General features: G+C 37.5%; 2 protein-coding genes across 8 annotated transcripts in view; one reads left to right on the plus strand and one right to left on the minus strand.

Moving 5' to 3' along the window:
• Positions 1 to 5573, plus strand: part of lrp1ab (low density lipoprotein receptor-related protein 1Ab) — a 120480-nt gene extending 114907 nt beyond the window's left edge. The window contains exons 86-89 of the mRNA XM_082144622.1: positions 235 to 305; positions 415 to 508; positions 1907 to 2051; positions 3068 to 5573. Coding sequence (XP_082000748.1) covers positions 235 to 305; positions 415 to 508; positions 1907 to 2051; positions 3068 to 3205 — 448 coding nt within the window. The 3' untranslated portion in view covers positions 3206 to 5573. The remainder of the gene's footprint in view (positions 1 to 234; positions 306 to 414; positions 509 to 1906; positions 2052 to 3067) is intronic.
• Positions 5383 to 27114, minus strand: part of fmnl3 (formin-like 3) — a 46150-nt gene continuing 24418 nt past the window's right edge. The window contains exons 5-28 of one of the 7 annotated variants that reach the window (XR_014199570.1): positions 25092 to 25175; positions 24614 to 24748; positions 23345 to 23453; positions 22696 to 22772; positions 21532 to 21625; positions 20548 to 20622; positions 20363 to 20473; positions 20054 to 20203; positions 18801 to 18902; positions 17278 to 17614; positions 16365 to 16448; positions 16049 to 16173; positions 15754 to 15956; positions 15427 to 15661; positions 15030 to 15098; positions 14851 to 14931; positions 14631 to 14760; positions 13367 to 13527; positions 13181 to 13282; positions 12362 to 12454; positions 10669 to 10792; positions 8987 to 9118; positions 8515 to 8563; positions 5383 to 7206 (exon numbers count right to left, since the gene is read on the minus strand). Coding sequence is in view for 6 of the 7 variants with exons in the window: in XM_082144615.1 (XP_082000741.1) it covers positions 10517 to 10792; positions 12362 to 12454; positions 13181 to 13282; positions 13367 to 13527; positions 14631 to 14760; positions 14851 to 14931; positions 15030 to 15098; positions 15427 to 15661; positions 15754 to 15956; positions 16049 to 16173; positions 16365 to 16448; positions 17278 to 17614; positions 18801 to 18902; positions 20054 to 20203; positions 20363 to 20473; positions 20548 to 20622; positions 21532 to 21625; positions 22696 to 22772; positions 23345 to 23453; positions 24614 to 24748; positions 25092 to 25175 (2833 nt within the window). In the remaining variant the exon portion in view is untranslated. Of the gene's footprint in view, positions 7207 to 8514; positions 8564 to 8986; positions 9119 to 9701; positions 10793 to 12361; positions 12455 to 13180; positions 13283 to 13366; positions 13528 to 14630; positions 14761 to 14850; positions 14932 to 15029; positions 15099 to 15426; positions 15662 to 15753; positions 15957 to 16048; positions 16174 to 16364; positions 16449 to 17277; positions 17615 to 18800; positions 18903 to 20053; positions 20204 to 20362; positions 20474 to 20547; positions 20623 to 21531; positions 21626 to 22695; positions 22773 to 23344; positions 23454 to 24613; positions 24749 to 25091; positions 25176 to 27114 lie in introns of those variants that run through there. The other 6 variants (XM_082144617.1, XM_082144616.1, XM_082144618.1 and 3 more) reach the window with 6 other exon arrangements.

Raw genomic sequence — 27114 nt, forward strand, 5'->3', positions numbered from 1 at the left:
AATAAAAAAAATAGAAAACCAAAGTGGGCCTAGTTCTGAGCCTTGTTGAACACCAGATAAAACATTGTCTACCTGAATGTCCTGGGTTCTGTACTTAAGATATCTGACAAATCAACATATAGCATGGTCATAAAAACTTATTAACAAGCTTGCTGCAACAATAGATTTAACAAAGTTTGAACAAAACACTGTCAGGATTACCAGTGATTTAAAGTGTGTTTGTGTGTTATGTAGGTGTCACACAGGCTGGTCAGGTTTTCGCTGTCAGCTCAATGTTGCCCCTGTTCAGAACTCAGACTCTGGAAGTAAGTGCCCTCATCTCTTTCTGTTGCTTTTAGATTCAATTCAAGGTATAAAAAAAGCTTTTCATTGGCAAATCTGGCCAGTAATAATGCATGTTTCTCCTTTGTGTAGATACTCCGTCAGTGGTCATCCCAGTGATGTTACTGCTCTTACTTGCGCTCTTAGTAGTTGGTGCCATCTTGTGGTACAAGAAGAGAATGCGTGGGTAAGTAATTACAGCAATTTGATTGTGTACAGAGGAACTTAGTACTTAGAGACACTCCAGGGCTCCGTTATTCTCTAGCCAAACTTATTTTGTTTATTGATCAGAATTTTTTTCTGTGCAGGGATCTTTAACCTTTTTCAAACCAAGGGCCTTAAATAGAGAGTCATGTTTTACAAAGACATTAAAATAATCATTATTTATGTACATTTCAATACATATACGTTGTTTTAATTTTACTTATGTTTTCACCTAGGAGGGAAAATTAAAGACTTCGCTGTGCTTTATCTTAACTTGGATTTATAATATCATATTTTTATGTAATAAAATGTATTTAATATAAAAATTATATTATTTATTAATTATACTTTATTATTTTGGTTGAAGAAAATATTTGTATGTAATTATTTCATATAATAAATACTATGCTTTATTTTAATATTAATTTGGATGAAGACAATATGTTTACAAAACTAAAAATAGTAATTATATACAAAAACAATCATTTAATAATTGTAATTCCATGTTAGTTTTTAATAATATGCATTTTCATTTTTCACAAAACTTAAATAACTTATAATTAGTGCCCCCCTTTTGAAGACCCTTGCTTTAGAGCATTAATTTCTCCACATTCCTCTTTATTTTAACACTAAACTCAATTTCCAGATCTCTCACTTCATCTCTCTCTCTGTAGTTAAACTGCAACTTTCTGTCTCTCAGGTCTGTGAGGCGGGGCAAGCCCAGCTCCAGATGTTCGCGGTAACTCTGACTCTATAACAGCAGGGTCCCATCCTAGTCCATCCTTTCCTCGCTTCCTTCCCCCATCATTATACTCTTCCTCTCTTTCTCCCTGCTTCTCCTGCCTGATCCTGTGCTGTTACTGTGCTATTCCTGTGGTTTTCACCAGTTTCAACACATGGATCTATTGACCGAAACCTAAAATAGATCAACTGTTTGGTGCAAGATGCAGCACTGGTCTGCGTCCTGTCCCGCTCTCTCCTCCTTGTGCCATCCTGTAGACGTGTGTCGGTTTATATCTGTCTGTGAGAGCAGTGTCGCTGTGCTTGAACTGTGTGGCTCCTCATTGATCGTAGTGGACCATGTCTTGTGGACATCCAGCTTTCTCTAAGACCCTGCAGAGTTGCTCACTCTGGCTGGCAGTCTCCTCCTGAAAGCACATGGATGGTTCCACAAAGTGGCATTGCTCCTTGCACATGTTTTTATACGGCAGGAGAGACCCTGGTAGATGTAGCTGTGTCTTTGTGTTTGTGAGTTGCTTGATGATAGGCTACTTTGTGTATGCGCGAGTGTAAATTACTGTGCCTTGGCTCGGCCTGCAGAGGTGTGTTGCGAAGAGACATGGACAAAGATGTAACTGCTCACTGGTGTTTGTGTCTGCAGAGCTAAGGGATTCCAGCACCAGAGGATGACCAACGGAGCCATGAACGTTGAGATCGGGAACCCAGCATACAAGATTTATGAAGGAGAGCCCGATGATGATGCGGGGGAGCTGCTGGACTCCGACTTCACCTTGGATCCAGATAAGGTGACACTAATGATATTTTCTTGATATTTTCTGTTCTTAAGCACTCGTTTTTTTGTCATTTTGACTTTTTATAATATTTGTATTCATTATAATTGTGTATATTATATTATATTATATTATAAAATATTCTTTAATATTTTAAATTTTTTCTATTATAATTGTTTTTAATTATTAGTGTGTCCGAATCATATCGGTTATGTGCAGTTGATTTTGTGTGTGCATACATATATTTGCACACACAAAATCAACTGCACATAACCGATATGATTTTCTAGTATAACCTTTTCTAGTATCTTTGACAGAAAAGGTCAATTCGAGATCAGCCTGTAATTGACTAATTCTGTACAATCAAGTTGCGTTTTTTCAACAAGCGGTTTAATCATAGCCAGCTTAAAAGAAGTTCATAAAGTTATTACTGCTGTGTTGCTAGGAAACGTCTGGGGTTGAAGCTTTATTTTTTGTTAATTTAGCCACTGTTTCAAATAAATACCTAGGGTTTTGTTTAATTTCTTCCAATAGGGTTGAAAAATAAGCAGATCTAGCAGCTTTTAAGGCCTCGCTGTACGCAATCATGCTCTTTCCATGAAATGCGAAAAAACTCATTTTGTTTTCTTCCAGTTGCGCTCCATTTTTCTGGCTGCTCTCTTAAGGGCCGAGTGTGCTCGTTGTACCATGGCGTTGGACTATTTTCTTTAATCGTCTTTAAGCGCAAAGGAGCGACTATGTTTAAAGTGCTGGAAAAGAGAGAGTCAAAAGTTACTTGTAAAGTAACTACATTTAATAACACTGTTCAATTTAATATTTAGCGAATCCCAAAATGAATACCCATTGGCCTACTTGACATTATAATGTTGTGATGCCTAAATTCACTATTTTTGGTCTTTCATTTTTTATTTATTTAGTTAAAATAGTATAGAATTGTAATGTCTGTAATTTCTCGGTTGTGGGCCATAACAAAAATAACCATCAGTTTATCTGTATCAGGCAGAATTTTGATATCAGTGTCTCTCTTGCAGCCCACAAACTTCACCAACCCTGTGTACGCCACCCTCTACATGGGCGCCCACAACAGCCGTAACTCTCTGGCCAGCACAGACGAGAAGAAGGAGCTGCTGTCTGCAGGAGACGATGACATGGGAGACCCGCTGGCGTAGAGTCCCGGCCGGACGCCCACCCTCACGCAGACCGTTATGCCTTTACACGTCAGAGGAAAAGCAACAAGAGCAGGAACACTGTACAAAATGTAAAGAAAAAAGATAAGAAAAAAAATGAAGGACACTTTTGTATGTGATTGCAGTATTATATTTTATTCTTCGAGAAATCCTTCTGGTCAACAAAAGAAAGCATTTTCTATACAAGAATTTTTTCTTTTCTTTTTTTCCTTTCCTTTTTTCAAATGTTTGCTTACCCAATTTCTCACCCCTCCCCTCCATTTAGCCACTACCTCTGTGCTCAACAACACCTCATGCCAACAACAATATGGGAAATGGTTTTTTTCTCTCTTTTTCCTTTTCTTTTAAGTTTATTTTTGTATGAATTGTATAGAGATCAATGTTTGTTTCAGGAAAAGCAAAAGTGTTGCTAATGAAATATAAGGGAGGGGGGCATGGCCGACTGAATGATACTGATGCTGACTTCGCCCGGGTGTGATTTCAGATGGCTGAGAACGAATACGCTTGTGTGAGTGTTGCGACGAGTCAGCATCACTTTTATTTCTATACTGTTATCTCAGAGAACAACGCTTACGATGATTGTCATACTCCTTGCACAGATTGATTTTATATATATTTACATATATAATTAACAAAGTGTCTTGACAAATATACCCAGGAATACAAGCAGACACCCGTATGAATAGCAGTATATAACTGTCTTTGTTTTAGCTTGTTTTTTGTTTAGTTTTTTTGTTTTTAAATGGATGAAAAGATGCAAAATGTGTCTCAACATGGATTGAATGAATGAGTGAATGAATCCAAACAGATGGAAAATGTAAGAACATTCCAGAACTCTTCCAGGGTATCAGTGGCCTTGGTGTGTACGTCCAAAGGATGGGTGAGACTGATTCACGGAGAGCAGGCCTCATCTGACGCCATGTCTTCCAGCACGCCGGAAACAGCCAGGAGATGATTGTCGTCTGCTCTCGGTCTGTGTGCTTTTGACAGAACTGTTCCATACCACTTCAGTGGGAGCTGTGTGTCACTTTTACTTCTCTAGTTTTGTGTCTTATGGACTTTTTATGCTCAGTGTAAGTGCATTCCTGTGAGGTGCGTGTGGATCCAGTAATAACTCACTGCCTTGCTGCTACTCTTCCATCATTCTCATCTGCCTGACCTGTAGAGAGACTCGGCTAGCCCCGCTTGCGGCCGAGCCTCCACTGCTTCTAACGGAGGTAACCCGTGTGCCATAGGCTAATGCATGGATCCAACCGCACGAAAAGACTAGCGTCTGCTCAACAGATACATGCTAACAGTATTCATCCGAGCATCTGGACTTAACGTAAAGTGTCTGCTCTGTTTACGATCAAATGTCATTTAGCGCGGCCCTTAGTGGCCTTTTACTGTCACAGATGACTAGTGTCACAACCCTGCAACCGTTTCTGTAGTTTTGTTGGATCATTTTATTTTTATGGGGTTTTTTTATATACAAAATAATTAAACTGCTTTTTATAGTAGAAATGCATGGTGGCTCAGCCCTTCTTTTGGAGAGACAGCGTGATGTTTGTTTCTTTTGTTTCCAGCTAGAGAACTTCATGAATCACAGACAATAACACATATTGAGAAATAAAAATGTGTACAGAACAAAAATAAGTGGTTTCTGGATTGGTGCTCTGCTGTAGCTTGGTAATGGGTACAAGTGGTCAGTTTAAAAACCAAAAGCTTTTCTCAAGAGTTCAAAGGTCTCCAGGATGATAGACAAAAAAGCCTCAAAGTGCATGGTGGTTTATTTTCCATTTAGAAAAGTCTTAACAGTTGCATGTTGATTGATATGTTTTGTAAGGGTCATGTCTCAAGATTTAATCAAATCAAGCTAATACTGGGCTTGTAATACAAAATGTATTACCTAAAAGCCCATGTCACAAATCAAATAATCAATTTAAACTTTACTGTTGTTCTAGTATTAGATATGATAAGGGGGAATACAGGTAAAATGGGACACATGCTGATCATTTGTCATTGGTGTCATTTTAAAATATGATCCCAAATGTTTTAGCTACAAAAATCGAACCTACAATATAGCCTACAGTGGGAAAATAAATATTAAATACAAAAACTTGTCCTCTTTCCGTATTGCTCCTGCAGTATATCGTGCAAACATTTACTGACAACATAAGTAGAGTCTCAAATATTTTTATTTGCCACTTAAACAGAATATCCAGTTAACTGCTGCATTCATTGGTCCATATAAACCAAATAACATTAAAACTTTGGTACATTCATTTTGTGCTTTGCTTTTCCTCCCAAATGGCAGTAGGTAAATAAAAAAAAATTCAGTCTAAGAAACAACTCCTAGAAAATACCAAAATTAGTGTTTATTTTATTTTTGTTCACTTCTCACGAGCTTGAGTCAACATGCAGTGTCGTACAGTAATATGTTACTTTTTTTAACGGAGAGTTCCGGTCCTGGCTTATGATTGGTCAGAAAAGTGTTCCACCAACTATGACGCGAAACAACACCTGTTGAAATCGCTGAAGCGCAGAAGTCTAATGTCAGTCAGGGAACATATTCTAGTGCGAAGACGCCGCTTACCACATATGTATTTGCTTAACGTTTTAACTGAATTGTGTCCTTAATATCTTTAACATTTATAGACTATCTAATAAAAGCAATAGGTACTTGAGGCCGTTTCACAATAATTCGCGGCCTCGCGTAGCTACATTATTGCTTAAAAATAGCTCCATTTCCGAATCGCTTAGGCCTAATCAGTGTTAGTGCAAACAAAGAGAGTAATTACTCAGTTAGGACAAGTGATGAAAATCTTATAAAACGTTATTTTTTGCTTAAACCTAAAGAATTTAATTCCTGCAAATCATGACTGTCCTTCATTTACTAACTTAAAGCGAATTACGTACAAATTGCGCACTCAAAAGATGATATAGTCATGTTTACAATCTAGGAGTGGTTCCCATTTGGTATCCTTTTAAAAACAGATTAAAATTCATTTATATACAACAAATCTGAGGGGTAAAAAATGGACCAGAGCGCTATTCTCTGAGAAGTTTCACGGCATGACAAAGTTACGTACACTTTGTTCTGGTACATGAGCATTACACAGATTTAAAGAACGGAGTGAAGATAGAGGCATCAATACAATCAATACAAGGCACTAAGTCAGTCAAACAGAGCACTTGTCCAGGCTCTTTTGTTAACGCTTCAATGCATTTCTTGGATAATTGCATATTATATTTACATTAAGCATAAGAAATGTTACAACATAACGATTAACAATAGTATAAACTTAGATACATCAATATTGGCTATAAGAAATAATACTGACTCAACAGAAAGGCACTTCTTTGTAACCATAGTACTGGTCTGGGTTAAAATACTGGAGACAGGCTATTCTGCGCCAGGTAGTGGAATAGGATTAACAAATAATTTGTTCATACTTAAAGAACTGTACAAACGGACTCTGGCCAGAAAGTCAGTGACCTCAGCGCTATCCCACTAGACAGAAAGTCATGCTTACATTGCACAATAAGAGGAAATCCACGTTAATGGGCCTGAGATCCCGTTGGAAGGCTCTTCAAGGTCAGCAGGCTAGTGTTACTGCTATCTGTGTATACTGCTACCACAACAACCATTATTCCTGTGCCAACACAAGCTTTTACCAACGCTCCTCAGGATTTGCGTGCGCGAGCGTTCATGAGGCCAGGGTGGCAGCCCTGAATGTCTGTGCTGTAATAGCTTTATTGGAAGAGCCTCCAGTGCAGAATCCAAAAAGGATTTTCATAAATAAATAACTTCCCCACCCCCTTAAAACCAAAGACATTGTTTTGGTCCTGCACTTCCCTCAGTCACCGTGAATTGCAGGAAGATGCCATTTCAGAAAACGGGGGGAGAGTAGCAGAGGGTGAGTGAGTGAGGGGTCTTTAGGGTCGCTTCCACCCATTCCGGATCACCGCGTCAGCTCGCAGGAAGGGCTGGCTTCGGAGATCTGTGAGTGGGGAGGGAGAGAGTTAGAGTTAGATCAGGGAACACTCAGGGTAGCAGGGGTCATTCTCAGCACCTCAGTTGGCTGCAAGTAATTATGCTGTCTTTGAAAAGGTTGATGGAATGCTTTTTTTTTTTTTTGCTCTTGCGTTCCCAGATCTTAAATAAACAGATTACCCAAAAATGCAATGCTGTCATTTACCCATCCTCAGGTTGTTCATGCTTTTATCTGTGAAAGGAGATATTCAGCATAATGTTGACACTGTTTGTGTCCTTACTTACAACGAAAGCAGCAGTGACTGGCAGCTTTCAAGCTCCAAAAAGGACAAAAAACGTATACAAAGCTATCGAATATAATCGTTTTGGAGCCTGAAAGCAATTGGTCACGTCTAACTTTGTTGTACACTAGCGTTCAAATGTTTTGGTCCGTAAGATGAACAAAAGTCTTACGGGTTTGGAACGACATGAGGGTGAGAAAATTATGACAGAATTTTCATTTTTAGGTGAACTAACACTTTAAAGTATTAAAATACGCAGTTAATATTAATCTCAATAACTGCTTGTAGTATAAAGCATACAATGTAAAACATTAACAAAGACACAAAATATAATCACTGCAGTAAGACCATTTAGCACATTACAAATACGTTTGAACTGATGGATTCAGTGTTCAGCAAGGTCTTGAAAGATACTATAACATTTCTGTACATAGTGAAACGCTATACCACTAAATGACCATTACATGTACTGTAGATCTTGCTGAACAGAACACAGATTTGCATGCATGTGACGATATACAGCAGAGGACATACGTAAACATGTTAGCTTAACAGCACAGTGCAAAGATACAGCGGACAAACAGCTTCACATGCAATAGACATGACAAGGAAAAGATTTCATTCCAGGATCCTTCCAAAAAATCTAAGAATATACTGTGGAAAAGCCACCAACAATTATACTAGCAAAATAATATTAAGTTTTGTGCCATTCAAAGTTCAGTTTGTAATAATATTAGACATCTATAAACTATCACCACCATCATGTGGTTCTTTGTTCTGTGCTATAAAAACAGCCAAATAAGGCCACAGTTTAAGGCTAAATAACTTATATTGCTTTCACACAGTGACAAAGTTTCATAAACTATATAATTAGCAATGCAAAAAAAGCAATATTCAGTACAAGACTACATTTGGCCACATAAGCTTCAGCAATGTAGCGTTGTGCAAAATGTAGCACAGCTAAAGCAATTGAGCTGACGGTAAAAAGGCAGACAGGAGCAAAGCGAGATAAAGCTCCATGATGCCTTTCTTACCCTCCAATTATTTTGTGCTCAAATTTACTCAGATTAATCCCCTGTTCTTCTGGAAAGGTAGAACAAACAGTCATGTGGGAGAAGATGAGAGTTAGCAGATAACAAACCAAGTGAAACATAACAAGGACTGTTACACAGGCCAAATCTCTCTGGACAATATGACAAATAAAAAGACCCATGATAAGAATATTCTTTTAACAGCCTGAACATATATTAATATTACATCATATCAGCATTTTATATTATATTTATTTATATATTTATTATACTAATGCATTTTCAGCTCATTTGTCATAATTCCCTTAAGAAAGATTTGGCCTGTCCCTGTTTCAGATCTGTGAACAGCTACATCTTGTGTTTCTCACTATTCTGTTGTGCTTGGGTTAGTAGAGGATGCTGGGTAACCATAGTGACAGAGTGGGTCATGCGAGTGGTGGGGGTATGCATGCGACTGGTAAGAGAACAGGACAACCTGCGGCATTAGGGGCAGTTTTTGGGGGGGGTTTGGGGGGCTAGCAGATGGACTCGTCGAAGAGGTTGGTATCGCAGAAGAAGCGCGAGCCCCGTTTGGCCGTGCGGGCTGTGAAGGGCACACTCTTCAGCACTGAGGGAGGGAGGGAAGGAGGTCAGAGACAGAACCTTATATATGAGCTTAAGAAGGACCATGTGTTCCGAAAAAAGAAGCCATTCGTTTTGATCTTTGCAACTTCCTGGATTTTTTTGTGCAATATGTTCTCAATCTTATTTAACAGCCATAGCAAACTTATTTCAACTTATGACAGGCAAAAAATTATGTTTGTCTATTAATTAATGTCTCTTTGCTTGCCGCCGTTTGGTTGTATATTTGGTCTTGTATGATCAAGCACACAAGACATCATAAAATCTTCTACACTACCTAAGGGTTTTTTTTTTTCAAGAAATGTACACCTATTTAGCAAGGATGCATAAAATTTATCAAAAAATGACAGCAAAAAAGATTTCTATTTCAAATAGTCTATTCTTTTGAACATTTGGTTTATCAAAAAATTCTGAAAAAGGTATCACACTTTCCATAAAAATCTTAAGTATTTTCAGCACTGATAATAATAAGAAATATTTCTTGAGCAGCAAATCAGAAGGATTATGTGACTGAAGACTGGAGATGAAAATTCAGCTTCACCATCACAGGAATAAATGACATTTTAAAATATAGAAAAAATATATATATTTCACAAAATTACTGTTTTGACTGTATTTTTGATCAATTAAATGAAGCCTTGGGAGAGACTTCTTTTAAAAACATGAAAAAAAAATGTACAGATCCCAAACTTTTGAACAGTACTATACTGTACCTCATATGCAGGAATTTGGGGGTTTTAAGGAAAAACTAGTCTGTTAATTAATAATTAACCCAGGCACAGGAAGCATAGTAAACTTTTGGAATAAACCATTAAACCACACACACATGTTAAAGTTATGCTGAAACTCCATGAAAGTTAAGCATTATTACATATTAAATCCTGATTTCTTTGTGACTGGAGTGACAGGAGAGGAAAAAATGACTATTCTTCATTCTATCAATAATATCTATGGCTTCATAAGTCTGGAGCATTGTTTATGAAATGTTAAAGTAGCAATTTTAGAATTTTAACTTTGCTGAACAAGTCCACAACCTACAAAGATCCATTTTTGGCTGGTTTTTTTCTGTTGTTGTTTGTTTTAGAATTGTAGCATCAAAAAGCCTCACACAAGTGTTTGCCAAAAAAGTGCCAATTCTGTGGTTCATAATTAGATAAATATAAATAGCCTTGTCTGAGAACATTGTGTTAATAATGATTTTTGTTTTGTTTTTTTGTTAAAAACCATGAATTTAAGGGTGTTATCTCTTCCTGTACAGTTTCTGCAATATCTCGTATAGGCATCCTCTATGATTTCTTTACATACTTTAGAAAGAGAAGAGCTTAATTAATACACCATAATTAACTCTGAAGATCCCTGAGAGTTGATTCAAATTCCATTGTTTTTAACTGATGTGCACTTGTAAAGTGTGCTGATCGAGCTGTAAGGGCTGTTGTTTAACATAACAGAGTGTACATTGCTGATGCGGAGAGCAGTGGACCACCACAGTGATTCTGGACCCCTGGCTGATGGGTATTGCAGTCCTGCCTAGCCCACCTGTGATAATGTCTTCAATGGTGCCATCTTTGCCCTCATATACAGGCCGGTGGTCCTTGGCCTGTCTGCGCCGGAGCTCTGCGATCAAATCCTGCTGCTGCAGTTTCTTCTTTTGAGCCTGGACCTGCATTGAGGAAACAAGAAATATATTCACCACTTTAAATATTTAAAAGAATCAGGGGCAAATTCAAGTTTTTTGGTAACAAAAACCAGAAGCACCATTAACCAATTGCATAATAACTTATTAGTAACACTTTAAAATAAGGTCCTGATAGTTAATGCATTAACTAACAATGAACAATACCTTTTGTTACAGTATTTATTAATCTTCGTTATCGTTAGTTGTTAAAAATACAACTGTTCATTGTTAGTTCATGTTATCTCAGGTCCATTAAATAATATTAACAGAAACAACTTTTGATTTTAATTATATTTTTAAATGTAATGTTGAAAATGTCCTTAAAGGGATAGTTCACCCAAAAATAAAAATTCTGTCATAATTTACTGACCCTTCAGTTTCTCTCTTCTGCTGAACACATAAAAAAGATATTTAGAAGAATATGGGAGACCAAACAGTTGGACCCCGTTGACCTCTATAGAATTCTTATATATATATATATATATATATATATATATACACAGTATATACTCTGGAAGTCAATGGGGCCCATCAACTGTTTGGTTACCCATATTCTTCAAAATATCTTTTTTCTGTTCAGCAGAAAAAAAAGTAATTCATAAAGGTTTGGAACAACCTGAGGGTGAGTAAATGATGAAAGAATTTTCATTTTTGTGCGACCTATTCCTTTAACTAAGATACTAAATGGTTTAGAAATATCTTTCATTGTAAGTTCATGTTAACTAATGTAAAGACCCCCTGTGGTGAAAATCAAGTTTTTAATGTTGTTTATATGTCTATGTGGTGTTTTTAATATGCTTCAAGACAAACCATGTGCAGAGTCATAAGTCAACACCATTGCTGAGTATTTTCTCTTTAAAACTGCAGTGAAAAAAGAATGCTGAAATCGCTGGTGTTTCTGGCGTCACAAACTACCATGTAACCAATCACGTCAACGTGGGGACGAGCTTTAGCATATCCTTTACTGTGGTCTCGAGAGAAGCCAGGTTATCCCGGTAAATTTTTCTGCTGATATGAAAAATCAGGAACATTTAGCAATATAGCGGGTGAATTATGTATGTGATGTATATTACGATGTTATGCTAAACTAAATGCCTTTCTCCGCTGACGTTCTAAGTTGTTCTAAGGATGCTGATTGTTAGAAGATAGCTGTCTGACTCTAACGACCGGGAACATGGTTTGTGTAACATTAGCAACACATTATTAGCTGTTTGATAACGTAGTCAAGCAAAAGGATAATCATATTAATTACCGTTGTCTCCGACGTTGTAGAGAGCGATACCTAAAACGCATTACCATTCTGATAAATCAACTTGTATACGAGTTGACCGAGTGGGTCTCTGAGCTGGTGTGAGTGAGTGAGATAATTTGGGCTAATTTGCATAATCATGAATGCATGTATACTAAATGAAGCGAGGGTGTAGAGTTACAGGGGGACTTCAAATAATGTTAACAAATGGAACCCTATTGTAAAACATTACCGACCTTTTAAATTCTAGTATGATAAACAATTTAAGGGATATTTTAGTTATTTTTCACGGGTTCAGATTTCACCTTGGGGTCGTGCTGTTTGGCCTCCTGTGCTAGTAGTTTTTCTCTCATGGCTTCCTCTTGCTTCTTCTTCAGTTCGTTTTCCTCCACAGCCTCCTGCAGAAAACAACAGTTCCGGTAGAGATGTGAGTGTGATCCGGGCCCTGACACTGCACAAAACACAGGCCACGACCTCACATCTAAACAATCACAGCAACCTCTGAGAAGGGATATGAATATGGACGCACACAAACACACAGAGATCTTGGAGCTTTTAACGGTTGCTCAAGTAGACTCATAAATCCACCAGCAGAACAATGTGAGGAAGAGGTGTGTGTATGCGTGTGTGTCCGGGTTAAAGGCGGTGAAGGCAAAACCCAGTCTAAACAGAGCAGCTGCCCTTAAATCTCAGCCCAGCTGCCCCTTCCTGTTATTCACCTTCTACTAATGTCTGCTACTCCACCCCAGCGTTCTGACGCTGACGCTTCAACAGGGAAGACACTCAAACTAGGATGGCCAAAGGATATAAACACACATAGAAAGTGTGTGTCCATTCAGGGTTTCAACCTACAACCTTTCAGTTAGCAGGCCAGATCTTTCACCACGTCATGTTTACTAAACACGCCAGGTAGAAGATCATGTGGACTATTCCTTCCTGTCCTCAATGACTTGAAAGCAGGTCGGGTTCACCTTCCCCCCTGAGGCTTAGAAATTAAAAGTCTCTTCCTGACCTGATGACTATACAGAGCCACAAATGTGTTTTCTCCTTGTCAAAATATGAAGATTCATTATCCGTTAGTGTGCTGTGCCTAGAACTGCTGAGTGAATAACTGAATGGATTACCTTGTAGGCTCTGATGAACCGTACAAACACTGGGAAGAAGACAGAGGGTGGTGTGGTCTTAGGACTCTCCCCAAAGTAATTCACCACATTGTTGAAGGCCTCCTGTAAGTGGATACAATGTGAGATTGAAATAGTCTGGTACTGTTTAATTGCCAGAAAGTGTTTTCTAAAAGACAGAAAGGACACCTCAGCTGTCTTGGCGTCTTTCTGTAGTTTGTCCAGCTGTGTATCGCTGGTCTGGTGGAAGCTCTTGAGTATGGCGTGGTCGTGCAGACTGCACTCTCTCCTGACCAGATCCATGCCCTTACCGAGCTCCTTAACATCCAACAACACGTTCTCCAGGGACACTGTCACCGAAGATTTGAAATTAATGTAGTTACAGTTAAAATGGAATTAAATCCAAATAAATTCACATAATTGCTATATAGTACCTATAGAAATGTAGGTGTCACTTCACAATAAATGTTAATTTGTTAATGCTTTAGGTATCATTAACTGACAATTTAGGTTACTGGTAATGTCTGCATATACTAATGACATTTTTAACATTTCAGGTTGCATAATTTATTCATTAATACAGTGTAATGAATGAACAGGAAGTAACAACGAACAATAATATATTTATGAATTAAAATTAGATTAATAAATTCTACAAAAATGATTTTTTTAATGCATTAAATAACTTTAATGAATTAAACCTTATTGGAAAATATATTCTTCCACTACAATTCAAAAGTTTAGGGTCAGTAAGATGTACAATTTTTTAAAATAATTTAATACATTTATTCAGCAATATAAATTGATCAAAATAATGTAATAACAATTATAATGTAAAAAAGATTCCTATTTCAAATAAATACTGTTCTTTTGATATTTCTATTCAGCAAAGAATCCTAAAAAAGTGTATCACGTTTCAACAAAAATATTAAGTAGCAGATAAATGTTTCGTGAGCACCAAATCAGCATATTCCAATGATTTCTGAAGGATCATGAGACACTGAAGACTGGAGTAATGATGCTGAAAATACAGCTTTGCCATCACAGGAATAAATTACATTTAAAAATATATTAAAATAGAAAACAGTTTTATTTCAGAATATTGCTGTTTTACTGTATTTTGATCAAATGAATGATCTTATGCTTGGTGAGCATAAGAGGCTTCTTTCAAAAACATAAAAAAAATAATGACCCCAAGCTTTTGAACGGTAGTGTATTTTTCACTATATTTAATAAATTAATAAATAATTGATTTGACTCAATGCTCTAATTTACCCCAAACGCTTCTAAATGGAGCCAAACAACACAAACCAATAATGAATTTCCTCTGTTGTGTAACTTTCTTTGAATTGCCATTCTGTACAATTCCATTTTTTGTATTTCTAATTTAAATACCAACATCCTAAGGGACATGGTCAATTCAATTCAAATTCCAACCCTGTAGGACACAGACCTGCAGCAGCTTTATCCACAAAGTGCAGTTCATTGTAGAAGGTGGCCAGTTCAGGATATTTCTCTTTGACGACCAGAGCAATGTAGTGGAGTAGTGTCATCTTCCTGTCAGTAGACTTAGTATCTAGCAGCTGAGAGAGAACAACAACAGCATGAGTGAGAACAGCACTGTGATTTAACTACACCATCATGTAGAAAGCCACTTCTACAACCAAGCTCACCAGATCCAGACTCTGAAGTTTGAAACCATACACTGAGCCTCTTTTACTACTGTTCATGTAGTTGCCCACAGCCAGAATGATCTGTGTGGAGACGAAAAAAACAGACAGTTAAGCATAACTCTAGACAAATTTCAGATGATCTTGAGCCTTTATAATGAACAAGACAAGTAGACATTTACTTCAAGAATCTTCTTTAACTTTGGAGAAGACTTCACTGAAGCTGATGCCGCGATGATGGCATTGAGTTGCTGTGGATGTCAAAGAGTTAAAGAGATGTCAATTCATGATTTTATCAAGGTGACCATGATATTGGCAAGAACATGTTTCTAGATAAACATCTTTTGTTGGTCCAGGTATAAAATGGTCAAACAAACTTTACCACAAGCCTAACAACTCTAAAATCAGAGAGTAATGACAGGTTGATAAGTCTACGCCTGTGCCTACGCCTAAAATGTAAATACTGAATTCAAATGCTGTTGCACAAACAACAAGGATGTAAGGAAATAAAATAAAAACATCTTTGCAAAAAAAAAAAGATTCCCAGCTTTCCATTTGTTGACCATCATAGTTGCTCACCGGGGTCAGCATGTTGACGTTATCACTGAAGTTGCCCACAAACGTGATGATGCTCATTCTCTGAGTGAGCCGCTCAATCTTGCTGAAGAAGAGCATGAAGCGGTCTTCCTCTGCAAGCTGGTCCAGAGGTCTCCTCTCCCGCTCGTACTGACGCATTAGTTTGCTCTCAGCATCCGTGGGCAGGAACCGCATCAGGCATTCCACAAAGTCCACCGGCAGGGCCTTCAGATCAAACCTGCAACATGGAAATTGCATCATATTCATCTCAGATGAGATTATTGAGAAGATGAAGACACAATATGCCGAAAATCTTGAGTATGTGCGTACGTTTGAATGGCTTTGCAAATCTCCTCTGTGGTCTTGTTGGCCTTGCGTAGAGTGATGGCCAAGTTCTTCGAGCGATTGGCATCAAGTAGCTGCACTTTATTAATGGCCTTCTGGGAAACCTTGCTCTTTGAGCATGACAGATCCACCACAGGACCCTGGGCTTTAGTCTTGAACAGCTCCTCAAACTTCTCCAGATCTAACTCCTACACGACAGAACAAAAGCACTTAGGATGTGTGGAGAGTTTCAAGGAACACACTCAAAATATGTGCAAATCTGATTCACGCTCAATATTACCTCAAGCACACGCTCATCATCGATCTCGTTGAAGACGGTGCCATTTATCTGGTTGGGTTTCAGTGCAGCCCAGTTGAAGACAGGAAGGCGGAACTTGGTTTTTATGGGTTTCTTGATGCGTATGGCTATGAGAGATGAAGAAACATAAGGGTCATACAATACCTTAACTAACTTAGAATATATATGTATAGATATAATTGTGTATGACAAGATCATGAGAGTGATTTGTCACTCATTTTGATCTTTTTTTGTCAACAAATTGGAGCCAAGATACTGTAGTACAGTTGTCTTATTAATCTTTTTAATTATGTATTACCTGATAAGCCAACACTAAGGATGACTGATGGTGATGTTCCGGGCAGAGGTGGAGGAGGTGGAGGAGGAATAGGAACACACACGACTATAAAACAAGATAGATTTTATAAATTAGCATGTGTTTATTTTCAAAAATGGTTCCTATACAGTCAGAAGCTTGATGGATATTTAGTTAGTTCCAGTCCAGCTGCTTCCTCAGCAGAAACCGCTCCTTAGCTAAAGGAAACACCCTTAGCTTTTCCTTTTCCTGCTAAGCGTGCAATCACTTGTATATTTGAAGGTCTGTAGCTCAGAGGGAAACAGCGTGCACAGCTTTGCCTTGTTTTTCTATTTATCTTACTCTACAATAACTCTAATAAAGTCTCCATAATCTGGAGCTTTAAGGGAATCCCTACATACCCGCTTTCCATTGACAGTGGGCTTGCGCTGGTGCCAGATCAAATATTTTCCCTGTCTGCCTAAAATCAAATGATTTCTTTTATGTTATGTTATTTTATTTATATACACTACAGTTAAGTATGATTTTTTTAAATTACTTTTATTCAGCAAGGATGAATTAAATTGATCGTAAGTGACAGTAATTAAAGTAATTAAAACATTTATAATATTACAAAAGATTTCTATTTCAAATAAATGCTGCTATTTCAAAAAAATATTACTGTTTTTACTATATTTTTGATCAAATAAATGCAGCCTTGGTGAGCATCTCCCTCTCTATCCCTCTTATGCAAGGTTTATACTGCAAATTTAAGTATCTTTTGTAACATAAAATCTGCTTTGAGTCTCCAAGAGCACCTCCATGAAGATCTTTGATAGCTTATTGCATAATGAATATATGTGACACATGATAAAGTGAATTTCATATGCAGAACACACATTCACCCTATTGTTTTTCCTGGCTATTTTCTGAGTACCTTCTGAAGGGAGCGGTGGGGCAGGTGGAGGTGGTGGCGGCGGGGGTGGAGCAACAGCTTCAATAGAAGCGAATGAAGTGACACCCAGACCTCCATTCGCACTCATGCTTGCAGTAAGTGAGTTCAGGTCTCTCAGAGGAGCTCCAGCTGCTGCTCCAACACCCAGAGCCTCGATGGCAATGTCCCCATCAGGCTGCTTGCGTAAACGGATGGTGCCCTGCTGCTCCAGCTCCAGCAGCCGCTTCTCTATGTTGTTGTGCCTCTGGAAGGCAGCGTCCTTCTCCTGGATCATCCGCCGCAGTGTGTGCACCTGTGTGCTGGCGGACTCATACGTCTCCTGGATAACCATGGGAAGGAGGGAAGAGCAGTCAAGAGTCAAGGATGTTGGGGTACATACAACATATGTAATTTCCCCAAAAAATACTATGGTGGATAGATGGTTGTCAGTCCTGTTTTGAGTACTAAATATGGTTCTGTTCATGCACATTCTGTTTGGTTATGACTCAAAGTGAGTCATAAAAACATGTTTGGATGATACTGTATGTGATACTATATTTTGATATATAAACATCTTTTTAACATTTTCGGGGTTCTCAGAAGCGAACGTTGTTATAGTTGGGTAAACTTCTGTAATTATGAACTGAAACTACAACAAATATCATTTTTGCGTTTCCATTGCCCCATAGCAAAGGAAAAATTCCACTATCCATGAAACAGCATTTTTATGACTTTCCAAAAAAGGTAAAAATATCAAGAGATTAAGTTGGTCAGAATCCATCAATACAATACTCAACTTTGCTTTACAATGTTAATAACTGAAAATGGTCCACTGTAGTAAATGATTAGCATAATTATTTGCCATGGTATTTTCTTTGACAGTACTTTAAAGAATACCCTAGTAGTAGATATCCAGATCTCACTCTCTCCATATATATATATATATATATATATATATATATATATATATATAGAGAGAGAGAGAGAGAGAGAGAGAGAGAGAGAGAGAGAGAGAGAGAGAGAGAGAGAGAGAGAGAGAGAGAGAGAGAGAGAGAGAGAGAGAGAGAGAGAGAGAGAGAGAGAGAGAGATTTTACAGAGAATTTACGACATCATAAGTAACTATAAAGTATAAACTTTAATAAGTAATTATTAAAGTAAATCAAAGTGTGAGTGATATAAGAACATATTAATATTATGATGCTAATCAGCATACCAGCATATAAAAAACTTGGTTGTACCATTGTAAACGTCCAAAAAAAAACATTATTTTATTACATTAAATCATGGTATGTTTTTAAACATTTATATATCTAGTAACCAGACCATGCAAAAGCTACAAATGGTGAATAATCAGTCCTTACTAATGACATACAGTATTCTTGATTAAATTTGTCATCATCATTACTATTACTTATTCATATTATATGTTATACTTTTATGTATAAATAAATAATTCTATGAGCTATTTGCATGTCAAGCTAATGAGTGAAGGTGATTTAAGTGATTGAGAGTGATGGTGGCCTACCTTTATGGTTAGCAATTCCTTGTCTTTGTGTAACAGCTGTTTCTCCAGGTCTGCTACCTTCATCATGGTTTCATTTTCAACATCTAGAAGCTTCTCTGTCACCTAGAACAAAAAGAAGGAGCAAACAAGAAGGACAGCGTGAGAGGTGGTGAAACAAACATTGAGAGGAGAGAGGCAGTTCAGAACATCTATCCCATTCCCTTTTAAGCTTTCTTCTGTGTCTCTCACTCTCTAACGGATCAATAAAGAAAATTTTCCAGCAGTATGACACAGCAGATGAGGCAGCATCACTTTCACTTTTGAAGCAGTGGAGATTACACACAGGGCGGAATATTTGGGGAATTCTGTCCTCCACCCCCAGTGAGAGCAAAGGGATTGTTGTGTGATTCTGTTCATTTCATGACCTTTGCCATGAGCATAACATAGTCCAGCAGAAAGGCCCACTACTGAGTCAAGATCAGAGGAACAATCTGAGGTTTGTTTTCACACTGTCTGCATACTCAGATTTACAGCCCAGTATGTGCTAAACTAAGCACTTTTAAGCCCAATCAGTCTGCAAGTCAGATTATAAATTATATTTTAAGATCCCTCTGCACCAAAAGTGAATGATTAAGCTGTGTGTGCTGCTTTATGCTGTGGTGGTGAATTCCCTGAACTCAGATAAGAAGATAGATAGATAGATAGATAAGATAGATAGATAGATAGATAGATAGATAGATAGATAGATAGATAGATAGATAGATAGATAGATAGATAGATAGATAGATAGATAGATAGATAGATAGATAGATAGATAGATAGATAGATAGATAGATAGATAGATAGATAGATAGATAGATAGATAGGTAGGTTTAGATTTTATCAATTTAGTTCTTTTTTTTTTTCAAAGTCATGTTTGCAACATCAATAAATATATAATTATTTTAAAAGGTTTTATTTTTTATAATATAATCTGCTCTGCATCATTTTTAATGTAACCCAGGATGATTTTCTCATTTTAGTTGATAAATTGAGATTTTTCTGGTTCTAAAGATTCTCCATTACATTCAATTTCTACTGGTAATTGTAACTAATATATCGCCCACAAGCAATTATATTTAGCTTAATTTGTCTTCACAGTGCACAAATTGGGATTCTTAAAAAAAGAAAAACATAAGACAGGAGTGCAGCTATTCTATTACCATTCTACACTTTTTTTTTAATAATAATAACATTTAGCAATGGAAGGAAAGGGAGTATCTAATGGTTCTTACATGAGACAAATGCTCTTCCAGCTCATCCACTTTCTCCAGGGCCACATTCTTTGTTTCAGCGTCTTCCAACAAACCTCCGACATCAAACACGTTATCCAGGTAAGCCTGGATCTGCACTGACAACTTATCACTCTCTGTGTGCTTGGATTTCTGCGAGGAAACACAGAGGATTTCATAATGTGATTACTTTTTTGAGTTTATTATTATTTAATAGTATTTCAAATAAAAAAGGCATCTACACACTAAACATATGACTTGCCCATTAAAATACTGAATAATTTTTGAGTATTTTGAACATTGACTGAATACCTCCAGGAAGTCATCAAGCCCCAGCTTAGTGAACTCATACTGCAGATGTACACGGAAGTTCATGTCCTCCACCGAATGGACCACAATATTGATGAACTGCATACAGGCCACCTGAGACACAAACACATTCATGTCTCGCACAAACAAACAGGTACAAAAATACCCAAGTGCTTTCATGCACCTACCATGAAGTCAATGTTCCCATCTTCACTACGGAAATACTCCATCAGCTTTTCAAAGCGGTGCTTCTCCTTACAAACCTGCAGATATTTTTATTTAGACAATCACAGAAACACAGTAACCGCTGAGTACAGTCAGATATTTCAAGTGTTAAATATTAAGTGTGATACTCTAATATCCTCACAAATAAACATCCTACTTTGAACACTTTGAGAAGAACAAACATAACAGAAAAAAAATTATTGAGTTTTCTATTTCTCAAAACAGCAGGGTATGAGGTTATGGGGTTCAGAGAAGAGGAGATGGAGAATTCAGACTAGGAAAAATCACTTCTTTATAGACTTTATGGAAAAAGAGGGGGATCAAAAGGGCAAATGAGCAACATTAGGCCTCATGTTTCACCATGGAAAAATGGAAACTTCCAGAATATGCTGCTATTAACAATACTACTTACTATTTAAAGTACTTCAATCAGCTTCTTGCTTAGGTCAATAATGCCCTGCTGAATTAAATGTGGAACTTTTAATTCATTAGTCTAAATTCAAAGTTAGTTCAACCACAGACTAGTTCTGCCAGTCTGCAGGCAGCATATTATTTCAGTCTCTCTCACAGCATTGTTGTAACTGCTGTGTTGATTAGCTGTCCTACTTTCTCAGGATAGAGTTGGACAGTTACGGGGTAATTGGCCCATTTCCGGTATTTAAATGACTAGGCAAACAAAACTGAGAGGTTGAGCGAACGGTTGAGTCTGCAGGCAATTCACTCCCCCCAAAACACAGATCTTTATCAAAGATGTGGGTTTAATGAAACGACTGGCTTAAAATGTGGTGTTTTCCCACAAATGCATTTGGGAAGCAAAAAAAAAAATATTGCCAGCTAATTGGCTTTGTATGTGCACAAACTAAAACAAAACAACTTTTTTTTAACATTTAATATAGCATCTGTGGTTATTGTAATACACATGCAGGTGTGTATATCCCAGGATCTACCTCTTTGAAGTTATCAAACGCTGAGAGGATGATTTCATGACCACCTCGCACCAAACATACAGCAGCCAGCAGCTCCAGGACCAGCGCCTTTGTTCTATAAGCAGAACAAAAGCTTCAGTGAGCATTCAACTGGCCTAGAGTGGCAGAGCAGGATTCGCACAATAAGACGGGTAACATTACCAACTTGACAGATCATCACCCACCCACACCTGCTTAGATCTATCCTTCAGGGAGAACAGCAGCTTTGTGTCCATTGTTATACAATTTTCAAAATCAGAAATGTGATATCGCACTTTCATCTTGAGCCTCTCATAGGGGTCAGGTCTGATGTTGAGTATCAGTAATTGTAGGTGGGGTCATTTTTTCAGAGATGTTTTGAATGACACGATCCAAGAAAACATTTACAGCTGTGATTGAGTGATAGATTGGTGCACTGATTCATTGAGCTGAAGGAATGATGCTGTTCAAGATGTAAGAAAGACTGGGGTTTTCCATGCTTCAGTCTGAAATGATCTAAGCTTTCACTACAAATGCAATTAGTCAGACTGACAGTAATCCGCTCTAAAGAGTTCATTCTTACCAAACAAATGCACTTCTCTAATCTCCAACTTCACAGCCTAATGAAAACTAAAGGCATTTAACAGGCTCCTCTGTTAGTTACCTACACTGTAAAAAATTATCATAATTTTATTACAGGTTATTAAGACTGTAAAATTACAGGTAAAAGACTGTAAAAATGTTATGGTAAAAACCTGTTAATTGGTTAACGGTAAGATCCCATATTCTATACAACGAAAAAGTATAATAGATCTAATGAAACATTTTATGTAATTTTACAGTGAAATACTCCTAAATATACAGATTTTGGAGGTGGAAAAGATCAAGTCATCTTATAATTTACAGTGAAAACCCGACAATTGGGTTTTATGTAATTACATTGTTTTTTATGTAAACACGGACAAGACTGACTTCTGCGCTCAAATAATAGTCTCACTACTTTCTAAAAAAGAGGCACTCAAGTTAAAAGTAGTCAAACAATGTATCTCTAGACCTTGCTTTTTTCCCCATTTCATTGCCCTGATACTCGTTTTTTTTTTTTTTTTTCATAAAACATGTTCTGTGTAAATGTCCCTTAAAACTGTTAAACAATACCTTAATTCTTACCTTGAGTTCTTATTGTTTAAACTCAGGGCGATTTCGTTGACCGCATGCGCGTGAGACATGACGAGATTGAAGCCATACTAGGGTGAGAAAGGAAAACGCAATGTGGTTTGAGTATAAAAAACATTTACCCCAATGCAATGGTTATTGAATAAAAATGTTGTGCTGCCTTTGTAAATTGGACAGATACTGATATGAAAAACAATATGGATTAGTTATTGTGTTTGATAAGGTTTCATACTACTTTAAAGGGATACTCCACTTTAAAATAAAAATTCTGTCATCATATACTCACCCTCATGTTGTTTCAAACCTGTATGAATTTCTTTCTTCTGCTGAACAGAAAGGAAGATATTTAGAAGAATGTCAGTAACCAGAGAGTTTCTGGTACCATTGACTTCCATAGTATATATTTTTTCCTACTATGGAAGTCAATGGTACCAGAAACTGTCTGGTTACTGACATTCTTCTAAATATCTTCCTTTCTGTTCAGCAGAAATAAGAAATTTCTTACAGGTTTGAAACAACATGAGGGTGAGTATATGATGACAGAATTTTCATTTTAAAGTGGAGTATCCCTTTAAGAAGCAGTTTCAGAATGAGCAGACATCTCTGAGGTTTTTGTGACCACTCAGGTCTGTGCATCCTGTACCTGATAGTTCATGATTGCTCTGAGGCACATGATGCACACGTGTACATCATCCTTTTGACTGACTAATCTGGAGTTCTTGATGGTTTTGCTGTTGGCAGTTGAGCCATAGCTGTAATAAAAGGACAAAGTTAGTAGTTTACAAGTGCGGTGTTTGATTTGACAGAACACACACACAAACAATCAATCATACACGCCACATAAAGAAATACTTTCATTTGTGTGAGTTGTCTACCCTCAGGAAATGTGGCTTTGGTTCAGTGAGCAAAATAATGCACGCATCGACGCATGAGACTCCTAGTTTCGGAGCAAAGCACTAATGTACCTATCGTAGCATGAGCACTCTTATAACCAGAGAAGTGAGACAGGAAGTTAACTGTGACAAGTCAGGGACAACAGTTGACAAGTCAGGGACAACAGTTGACACTTTCCTCAAATAGGGTTGAATTACTCATGAAACAATGCAAAAAGAGGCTAAAAGTTTTTGATGTGAAAACTATTATATTTATTATAGTAATTATCCAACAAAATGATACATGATACACATATTTGATACATCAGGCCTTTATGGCTCAAAATGATATAGGAGAATTTGGAGCTCATTCTTAAGGAGGGAAAAAACCCATCTCAGTTTTATTCAGAGGTCCAAACTGAGCAAAAATATGCAAATAGGGCCAGTTGCTGATATTAATATGACCAAAATGTAGATAAAATTCTAATAACTTGTAATATAAATCAATAAGATCTTAAAAACCGTATAGCAGACTACTCAAGATCCATATACACATCAGTTATCACTCTACTCTATGTATCCCAATAATATTACTGACAATATGAAAGATAAAAAAAAAAAATGATGTTTTCTTCATAGAAATCAGTAAATATTTCACAGCAAAAACACACATACCATGACCTGAAGATGGATGTTTTTTTAAATGATACTAAACAAGTATAAACGATTAATCACATGACAGATGGCATGAAGTAGATTGAGTTTTGATCATGTTGATAATTAAGAGTCCTTAGAAATTTGCATTTCAAATATTTGGGTTGGCTTTATAGGGTTATTTTTTTTTAGGACTTTGAGGCTCTTTTTTACCCTGTTCTTGGAAAGTGCCAGTTCTTCAAAAAAAAAAACCCTTGACAGTCTCCAAAATACATGAACTATTACCAGCAGCCTGAACCAAACCAATGCAAGTTATCACATAAGCGAACATACAGTCATTTTAAAGCGAGGCAGAGCTTAGCAAGCACAAGCAGGCCAGTACATACCGGAGGACGGATTGCCGCGCAGAGCGCACCAGCGTATTGCAGCCGTTCTGGTGCAGATCCTCAATGGACCTGCTCCAGGACTTAGCCTTGTCCAGCGAAAAGTCCTCGCCAATCTCCAGCCCTTCAAAATCCAACCTGAGCCGCATACACAGGGAACCGCACAGAGCGGGGGTAAGGGTGGGGAGGGTTAGCAACAGAGCTCAGTAACAGGGGGTCCAGGGTTTTGCAGAGAGCCGCACAGGACCATCCAAGCACAATATAGCACGGCATAACAAAGCACAAAACAAAATGCAGCGCACCTACAACAGGGCCTTCAGCACCCTCATAATCATTAAACAACAGTGAATTCATCACAGTCCTTATCTACAGCTGAAGCCTGGCTTCTTGTTGGGATCTTTTAAATGTCCTAAAGATGGTGCATGGATTGGTGTGTTGTGAAGTTGACTGTGGTTTGTTGCTTTTAGGTTGTGTCACTTACATGACGGCACACTGGGCGAAGGAGAGATACTCCACCAGGATGTCCAGGCCTCTGTTCTCATCATTGAGGAACTCACGAACCCACCTGCCACATTAAAGAAACAGATGATGTTAACATCCTACTGAAATCAAACACTCTATATACACTACCATTCAAAAGTTTGGGGTCAGTAAGAAATATTTACTTTTATTCTGCAAGGATCTAATAAAATCGATCAAAAGTGACAGTAAAGACATTGAATATAACAAAATATTTCTATTTCAAATAAATGCTGTTCTTTTGAACTTTCTATTCGTCAAACAACCCTGAAAAATTGTCTCACTCTTTCCACAAAAATATTACGCAGCACAATAATTTTCAACATTGATAATAAGAAGAAATGTTTGTTGTGTATCTTTTTTACAGACCCCAAACTTCAACAAACAGATCATAGTAACAAAGACTAAAAATATTTTTTTTAAAACATGAAAGACAGAGACAAAGATTTTAAAAAGGAGTGAAGAAATAAAACAGTTACTTTTCAAGACTGTCAATATGACATCAAACTTAAATCTCAGACTGACCAGTGAAAATGGATTTATTGTTAATGATTCATCACTGGTGGATAACATCAAGCCCCTTTTTATTGTTAAATGTCCTATAGCATTAAATACACCATATTATAGAAGTAGCAAATGTTGTTTCATGTTGACTTTAAAATCAAGCTCAGAGTTGACTGGTTTGGCAAGACCAATATGGAAAGTCCAGAATAGAGGCTAGTTTTATATTTCCTTCATTTAGCTCCAGATTTCTAGGGGGAAACTTTAAGCAAAAGGAATTCCCACCATGCAGAGCAAAGGAACGTGGAGATCATAGCTTGAGAGAGGAGGTTAAATCTCTGACAGTGGGAGTGTTTAGACTGCCTCCCCTGAGCAAGCATTCATTTATATACACACGCACTCTTTTTTTTCTGCCAGTCTCTCATTTTCATTCTTATTTTACCTCTCAAACCCAAGCTGTAATGATTAGTTGAAATCTATCGCTATTGTTAAATGGCCATGGACGCACCAGAAAAAAGCTACATGACTTCCAAAAGAGCACAGGAGAGACAGACAAGAAAGTGGGACTGAGCAAGAAACAGACTTTTCAGATTGAAAAGGTGGTGGGGGCTCACTCGATCATCAGCTTCCTGTCTACCACCACCCCCTCCCCGCTCCCCTTTCGACTCTTTTCCTGTCCGGCCAGATGCTATTTCAGATTGTCTTGGCAAAGCAAGGAGTAGCACATCGGAAAGAGGCCAGGGATCGGACACATGCAATAAACAGTCCTCTGTTCCATTTCATCCAGCCCCAAAAAGTCAGTGAAAATGGCCTGCCTATTCTTTTCCTTTTGTTCTTAATGAGAAACACATTACCCCTAGCTCTTAATAATGCAGGAGAGGAGTGTATTGGTTATTTATGGCTCACACAGAAGACAAAGGAAGTAATTCAGAATCATATTTTACCAGTGTCTTCTGAGATTTTGCTCACATTCTATGTGAGTGTGTATGATTGTTCAGGAAGATACTTTGAAACAGTAGTTTAAACTACAACTCAATGTATAGTAATTCAAATTACCACCTTTTAAACTTTAAGAAGTAGTTAGCTGTCACAAGATTGAGGAGGAGAATCCGAAAAGGGTCCTTTAATGACAATAACCTCAGGTAACCAATGAAGATTAAGGCAAAAGTGACCGTGTCTACATGCAAACATGAACAACAACCGACCACTAAAGGGTGAAACGGAGACACTTAAATACAAAGTGATAGTGAGATGATAATGAACAGGTGTGATGATTAGATGAGTGTCCATGACAACTGATCACTGGCGGGAAACCAAGATAAAGAAACACATGTGATTGAAGATAAACTAAAAGTCCATGAAAAAACAGAGATAACTGAGCATTTCTTGACATTACGCCCCTCCCGGAAGGTGCAACATCGCGCCATAACAATAACAAACAGATAACGGAGCAGTGAGGGTGAGGGCTTAGGAGGTGGGCGAGG

The sequence above is a fragment of the Leuciscus leuciscus genome (genome assembly GCF_965113295.1).
Source record: "Leuciscus leuciscus genome assembly, chromosome: 18".
NCBI classification, from domain to species: domain Eukaryota; kingdom Metazoa; phylum Chordata; class Actinopteri; order Cypriniformes; family Leuciscidae; genus Leuciscus; species Leuciscus leuciscus.